Source organism: Daphnia pulicaria, chromosome 2, assembly GCF_021234035.1.
Source record: "Daphnia pulicaria isolate SC F1-1A chromosome 2, SC_F0-13Bv2, whole genome shotgun sequence".
NCBI lineage: Eukaryota > Metazoa > Arthropoda > Branchiopoda > Diplostraca > Daphniidae > Daphnia > Daphnia pulicaria.
The window spans coordinates 8,862,698-8,870,905 of NC_060914.1; the positions used below are offsets into that span (position 1 = coordinate 8,862,698).

Here is an 8,208-nt window from a genome sequence, read left to right on the forward strand (position 1 = left end):
CTCGTCTGGTGAAGCAAAATCCAACTCGATTGGGGAAAATGCAAATAAAGAAACTGATCCTTTATGTGAAATGCTTAAACTGGCCTTATTCTTATTTTTAATTTTTTTAACCAGAAAAGAAAATCTGCCCCTGAGTGATCCAGAAGCAACTGAATGTTGTTTTGACCCCAACTCCAAAGTCTAAGGACAAAGACCACGTTAGACAAATTCGATTTTTTTATAATGGAGACTAGTCAGACTTCAACGATAGTTTTACCAAGACGAAGAAACCTAAAGTTAGCAAAGCAACAAACGTTACAAAGGTTATTGAAATTTTTATGGCCAGCAAATATGAGCGGACTGCCGAGAGGGAGGAGAAAAAGAAGAGAAATGCTGTATATGAAGCAAGCAGAAGTGTCATGAAGATGCTGTCCTATTTAGAAACATTTTTCTTCTTTTCGGTTTTTACTCTTTACGGAACTAATGGCCAAAAATAAAGAATAGACTAGATTTACAGCGTATGTTCTTCTCTAGCATTTGAAGATGTGCGTCTTTCTGACCGCTTTTGCTGTGTTGATTTTATTTTAAACTAGCAGTTCTAGTTCATGTAGAGCCCTTGATATAACGGTCTACATTCTTCAATAAAGAAAAACAAAGATTTCCTTTCCAGAATGACTACGAAGTGTATTTTTGTTTCAGAATGTTTTTTTGATCCACGAAGGAAAACAAGAATTTAGTGAAAAGACCGCAATCTATTGTAAAATAGTGATTGGATTTTCCCACAAATAAAGTCTCGTTTTATAACACCTTCGTTTAAAGAACCCCTAGTTGGATCAGGCAATCGTTCGGGATTCACATTGCAATTTCCACGATTTCCATAAATTTTAAGATCACCATTTTGAATACCAATGTTGCGTAGCACTCAGGGGGTTTACTACACTGTTCGATTGGTGGATTGATTCAAATGTTAATTTCTTCTAAATCGTTCCTTCAAGTCACCAAAAGCCTGCTCTATATCAATCCTTGTGCTTGATAACTTGTAATTAAATAGTTTTCTCGATCTGGGTAAAGGTGACCCTCCATCTGTTCACTTGTAAGGAACAATACACCGCTTCAGTAGAAGAAAAGATGCACAATCACAAATTATGTGATATTTTCGAGAATCACAATACGCATTACAATTTGAATTAAGGTTTTGCTTAAGGGTAGATTACCTCCAAATAAAAGAGTCGTGATTCTTTCCTGACGATCCAACGAATATGTAACTGAACTGACGATCAGCTTTGGCAATTGCCATCAGAACAAAATTTCAATACTGCAGTCAATTTTGATAAGATTTCATTTTCTCTTTTTTGGGGTGAAACGTCATATGACTCCCATCAATAGCTCCTATAACCTCTAGCTGGGATTCCTCTTTTTCTTCAAACTAAGCTTCAGTACATTTGATTTATCTTCGTATTCTGGGCATTGTAATAAAGTTGGAATGGTGATCAAAGAAGATAACCATGCCAATAACATTATAAGCAGTGGACTCGGTTCTTTCAAACTTGTCAGCAAACACTCTTTAATCATCTTGATTGCCTAAAAATTGAAGAGTAACAAGCAACATTATAGCAATGGAAAACGGCTTTGGGCCACTATGATAACACACTTCACTTCTAAAGTCTTCAATGTTTCAGTAATGAAGTATCATGTTCAATCAAATCATCAATCAATCATTTCAATCACAACAATTATCATCGTTTGACCTTGACTTCCCGTGCTCAATTTAATTCCAAAGTTTTTTTATTTTTTAACATATGAGTAATTTGTAAATCAATTGCTTGGCACTGTCGGCAGCTTTTAGGAAAAAGTAGCTCTTTTTTATTAACCCCATAGAATATAGTATTATGTGAATTTTGTACGGCTAGAATGGATTTGTCATGGGTATAGGGACTACACTTCCAAGGGAAAGATTGCGATGGCACAATTTTCCTCTAGCTCTTTTTCTAATGATGCTATTTGCCAAAATTAATGCAGTAGTGCATCATATTCCCTATTATCTCTCCCCTATTAACTCACTACACAAGCAACAATTGAAATTTTTGATTTTAACCATACGTAAAACTTCCAGTCTGCATAATAAGCTAGAATATGACTTATTAGATTTATTTTTGCATTCAAATCTGTATCCGACCCTATGAAAATTTGAATAATGTTCGCAATTAATCGTTTGTGATCCTTTTTGATCTTTCCTGGGTGTCAGATTCGTACCAGTGAGTCTACAAGGCTTTTTCGATCGACTTGGTCAAGGATTACGTTCCAGATTCGTGGATCGTTCTTGTCCACTTCAAGAGACAAAAGAGTCACTTGCGGGAGTTGGTGTTGCTGCACGAAGGGTGCCTGCGGCTGTAGCGCATTGGCAGCGATTTGAATATGGAGGAGGACTTATATATGCAGAAATTTTGCGTTAATTAAAAAAAAAAAAAACAACCGAACGAGTATTACAACATAACACCCTCAAACCAATCTCTCGTCAGCGAGATTACAAGCGTCTTAAACGGAAACTTAAATGAAGACTACGATGACGCAGAATGTAAATGTCTTGAATATTTACAAAGCGAAGATAGAATCATTAAAAGAGCTCTGCCACCGGAAGTTTTAAAAATAACTATTTTGTTATTTACTTTTCCCCTTACTTATGAATTTTTCAAATATTAATTTTTTGTTTTACACAAGTTCGCTTACCCTCTGGAGACGACTTATCTTTGTTAAATGATAATCTTGGTAGTTATCAAGACGTAGCATAGATTAAGAAGTTCCGATGTTTAGGAAACTTGGCGTTTAAGTGCCAACAGTTAAAAACAACCGGAAAGATAAATGCTTAATCTGCGAAAACACTTGGAATACACAATTGGCTGATGGACTTTCTCCAGAACAAACTATAGAGGTTGATATCCCGGCGTAATGTCTGAAAAATATTTTTGTTTTTGCCCTTACCTCATAATTCCGTTCCATTTCATTGGGCAAATTTCACAATCAGTTGGCTTACTCACAATTCTTCAATTTCCATTACCGATTCTGAACAAGCCGTTAACTTTTTTCCCTGGTCCAATTTGTAGTAGCTGCGCGATAAGTCGCTTTTTTAAACACTAGCGAATTGTCTACATGTAAAACTTGCGGTGTAACAAACAGAGTAGCAACGAAACAAATAGTTGAAAACCCGTTTTTGGACACATCCTTTGATGCAGAACCGGAAAGGGATAGCCGAATATTAGTTATTTTATGCACAAGAACAGGTAACAACAAAGCACAGGTAACATTCGCCTTGGCGAATATACACCTTTATAAAAAAAAAATGCACAAGAAGCTCTTCTGGATATCCTGTTGTTACAGATTCAAAAGATACATTCCAAGATCTTAAAAAATTCAATCGAGCAAGCAGAAAAGTAAGTGAAACATATATCTAATATATTAAGAATAATCAAAAATGATTAATAATGAAGTCAAATATGAAGATTGATGATATGAAATATGAAGAATAGGAAAAAATAGGAATATGCATTCGAATGAAATGAATATCGAAATGAAAATGAATGTCAATGAATATGAATATGAAAAAGATGTGAAGAATGATGATTAATTATGAAGATGAATAATTAAGAATAAATGGCCTATCTTAAGAATAATGAATGTATATTTTTATTACTATTAACATTTTTTGGTTTAAGTAATAATCGACCTTTTGGAAAAAGAAACCGTCCTGGTTTCCCAACTGACATGGAATTTGTTGGTAATTTCAGTGCCAGAGCGCAAGCGACTGCGGCGATCAGCTCCATGACTGTTAAATTACCTGGAGTACCGGAACCGAGTCACACAATCTCCCGTTTAACAGACTTCGCTATTATGCGCTACAAGCCTAGGGACACAATTTTGATTGTCGTATCTCAACCAGCCACCTTAACAATTTCTCCCCAACATCTGGTAAGTCAGACTGCGTTGATTTATGTAACATGAATAAGCTTTTCTCAAAGTCATTTTGTTTAATAACAATTATTTAAAAAAAAAAAATTAGGATGCATTTATTTCCGAACTTTTCACGCGAGGAATACCCAAAGACAGCTTTTACATTTACTGTCATTGTTTGGAGTCCACGTTCAATAAGTCTATGAAATACGAGACAACTGTAAAATGCGAGGATTTGCTTAATGCTATCCGAGAAAACATGACGCTATGCGCAATAAAGGGGAGTTCACCAACTAGTATCCATACTTAATTGCTTCTTGTGATGTTACTTGTAACCACTATTAATTATATTAATGTTTCGTAATTACAGTTTGGTGCAAGGTTGGTTTTGGTGCCCAGATTTTCGTCCCATTGTATTGTTATTCTCTCCCTGTCTCAGCCTTATTTTTTCCGAGTCATCACCTTTAAACCCTAAGAAGCATTGAGGCTAATAGAGATCATTTTGAAGATGCTGGGCAGGTAGTCTTTGTTCTGGAGGCTTCTCAAACCATTATGTTTGACTTAGAAGAATGTTGAGGTTTTAATAAATAATCGTGCTAAATTGTTTGACAATATTACTTATTGATACTATATTGGGTTTTCTCTCTTTACCGAGACTTTTCAACCCATCAACATTTTACGCAGTTCAATTACGTAATGAGACAGCAATTGGAGTACAACAAACCGTCTGGGGATTCTGAATAGTAATAATATTCCTTTGGAGGTTAGTTGATTATTGTCTCTTATTTGATTATTTAATTTTTCTCTTGATTCTAATGTAGATGACAATAATTCTGTCAGGCTCATTTCATCCATCAGGCGTTATTCCAGTCACATCTAAGGTTGGAGTTACAGTACTTTCGTTTGACTTTCAACCAGTTCTAGTTGGTCGATATTTTGGTCAACTGGAGTTCAAGTTCTTCTATTCTAATATTCTTTTATAAACTAATAGTGTAGATCTTATTGGTTTCGGAACAGAACAGTGATGGTTGATGAGTCAAATGTCGATCAGAGCAGTCTAAAGTTTAAAAATTCTATTTTCAATAAAAACATGCCAACAATTGTTGTCCAGCCACGTATCTTCTCTTTTCTGTCTATTTATTTCTGAATCACCTTATAACCCGCTAATAACAGCCATGAAAGTTTCCCGGGGAAAATAAAAAAGAATGACCAATTTGTCATTTCTAACTTAATCGTCAGTGCATTCATTAAATTATTTACGATAAATCCAGTTGGAATTCCATTTCATGCGACTGCATTTGTTAAGCCAAATTTGACCTTTTGTAAGATTGTAACAATTTATGGTACAAATAGTGTGCAAAGGGTTCTCATCTGTCAACAAAATATCAATACCTTGTTGCGATACAGATCCACATGAAGTGAGGAATAAACACAAAAGATTCCGAAATTGATGACATTTCGAAGACATCAATATCATGCGGTTCGTGAGATTCTTACAATTATTAATTTCAATGAAAGAAAGAAAATGAGATGCTTACAAAATAAACAAAATGTTGGATGGAATAAAAATGGAATAAAAAACCGCAATCTATATCTAGATGCTCTAGTTGAGTTAACCCCCTTCATCACCCCTCTCCCATGGGTGCGTGCAGTCCACCCGCTCGACCACTCTTCTGGGCTGCTTGAGCAGGAGTCATCCCCGCATAACTAAAAACTTAAATGTAATTTTCATTTCGTGCACATGAAATTATTTATGAAAATGTTTGAAATAAGTTCGTAAGAGTTATTTCATCAAATGTATTTCATTTCCTACTTCTCCGGAGCACTTGCATTGGCATCGGTAGAGGGGAGAGACGCGTTCAAGGCTGAGCCGCTGAAAAGGGGATCGATCTACGGAAGAAGAAAAATGGCGAAGAAATTTTTTTTTAAGTGGGCCTGTTTCGTAGGGCCCGATTTCGTCCGTCATATTTGCCGGGCCGATTTCGTCGGGGCCTATTTCAACCGGTCCTACATCTCCGCCATTCCCCATTTTTTTCTCTTAAAAATCGACAAATTAATCAAAATTTCTAGAAAAACAATAAAGGATAAATAAAACATAATTTAAAATACGCTGTATTTATTTCATAATTTTAAAACAAATTTTACATATCAAAATTGCCCTGTACATTTAACCCCTACATTCTGGTGGTGAGATCATGCTTGAATGGATATTTCCTCGAAAATTAATACCCTAGCTGGAAATCTCACCGCTAGATGTGCTGTGTAGGCCTACCGGCAAGAATGATTTCAGGATATTTTTTAAAGACTAAATCGCACCCAACCTCAAAGAGCAACTCGATAAAAAAAAAAGTCGAAAAATGAAACAGACTTGGCTCGCCATATGAGTGGTGCTACAAGTATTCTATTTATATTGGGCTCTATTGGATGTGTTTTCTTTTGCCATTTTATCTGGCAACACAGCATGGCTTTGCGCCTTGGTAGCGCGAGAACGGGGAGAAGAGGGAGGAGGGCGTACGAAAAAAGGGGGACTTACGTTTCCTCTTCTCCCCCATTCGTCCCATTCTTCTTTGGTTAAGAATAAAATTATTTCTTCGAGAATTTTTGTATTTTATTAATCAATTAAAAAATTAATGGACTTTAATGTCGTCTGAAATCTGAGTTGAGTCAACTTTTAAATTTTAGATTTATTTATTTATTTTATTTTGTTTTTGAATTTGACAAAGCAACTGCGCCAAAAAGAAAAAAGTGCGTTGTCAATTTTCACTTAACGAACTCCGTGAGATAATGTCAGCCATCTCACAGTACCAACAGGAACTGTTTTCTCTTGCCAGATGCCACCATCACGAGATGGTTGAAAAAATGAGTACAATTTCTCAAACAATTTTTTTTTATTAGTTAGACGTATAGACGTGTCCAGCCTTTTTATAAACGAAAAACACTGACCTTTGATAAATTTTTTTCTTCATTAATTTCCTCGAAGGAAACATTGGAAACTTCCTCGCAGTCAAGTGAAATCCAATTGTTTTCCACTTAACGATCTTAGATGTATGATATACCTAAAGAAGCCCAATTATAGGTGTACATTTTCCTTGTTTCTCTCTTTTGTCGTGTTCTGCATTCTTTTAAAACCTGAATATAACATTTGGAATTAAATATCCTTAATGATTACTTTTATTACAAAACTTATTATCTCTTATTTCATATGAGATATCGTATTCTGCACTATCAAAACAACTATTTCAGGTTCTTCTTTCTTCGTTGTCAAAGTTCGCGTCTAACACATATGTAATGCAACGTCAATCTGGATTATTAAAGAAATGTATCTTGTCGGCAACCGGGGTCGCTTTGTGGCTTTGTTTGCTACAACATAAAACCACTCAACCATAGTCTTTGTTCGATTTTAATTAAAATTGCAAGGGTAGTGCTTAGATTATGAGCGAAGTGAAACGCAGAGAAATGAGAGATACAAATCAAAATATCCAAGTCTTCGTCCGAATTCGGTGAGGGCGTTTATTTTTCTAACTTTCTTTTTGCAACTCGACATAACGTTATTTTTTTCATGAAAAGTTTTCAGGCCTGTTAGCTCGCAAGAGAAAGCAGCCCGTTCACCCATTGTGGTTGAAACTCAAGCTGGCAACAATAAAGAAATGTAGGTGGTTGAGAAGAGTTCGCTAACAAAATCTTTCAACTTTGATCGGGTCTTTGGGACCAATTCAAAGCAAGTGGATGTCTATAAAGTTGTTGCCACTCCATTGGTGGACGAAGTGCTGGCAGGCTATAACTGCACTGTATTTGCATATGGACAGACGGGGACAGGCAAAACTTTCACCATGGAGGGTGAAAGGCATGACGAATTGTCATCTTCATGGGAGAATGTAAGTTTTTCGAAAACAGAACCTGTTCATAGTTAAGACTTTGTTTTTAATTTTGGTTTGTTAAATCTTTTAGGATCCATATTCTGGAATCATTCCTAGAACACTGTCACATCTGTTTGATGAATTGAGGGTTCAAGAAGTTGAGTGTACAGTCCGTGTTTCATTTATTGAAATTTACAATGAAGACATCTATGATTTGCTGTCTGGAACTGATGACACTACCAAACTTCGGTGAGTCATTCATTACATTATCCTAATCATTTTTGTGACCGTTTAGTAAAAACACATTTGTCTTTCAATTTGTTATAGCTTGTATGATGACGCAATCAAGAAGGGCTCAGTCATTATCCAAGGCATGGAGGAGGTAACTGTGCACAACAATAACGAAGTGAGTTTTTCCTGGTTTCTA

General features: G+C 35.7%; 1 protein-coding gene and 1 long non-coding RNA gene across 2 annotated transcripts in view; both read left to right on the forward strand.

Annotated features, from left to right (window-relative positions):
• Window positions 1-6,776: 6,776 nt before the first annotated feature.
• Window positions 6,777-7,561, forward strand: LOC124327852. The gene is made up of 2 exons (XR_006916224.1): window positions 6,777-7,424; window positions 7,499-7,561. It is a non-coding gene; the product is annotated as an uncharacterized LOC124327852 (long non-coding RNA).
• Window positions 7,562-7,601: 40 nt separating this feature from the next.
• LOC124327699 (kinesin-like protein KIF11) overlaps window positions 7,602-8,208 on the forward strand; it is a gene marked incomplete at its 5' end in the record, with an annotated part of 3,412 nt that continues 2,805 nt past the window's right edge. The window contains 3 exons of the mRNA XM_046786698.1: window positions 7,602-7,799; window positions 7,873-8,030; window positions 8,109-8,187. Of these exons, the coding sequence (XP_046642654.1) occupies window positions 7,602-7,799; window positions 7,873-8,030; window positions 8,109-8,187 (435 nt within the window). The remainder of the gene's footprint in view (window positions 7,800-7,872; window positions 8,031-8,108; window positions 8,188-8,208) is intronic.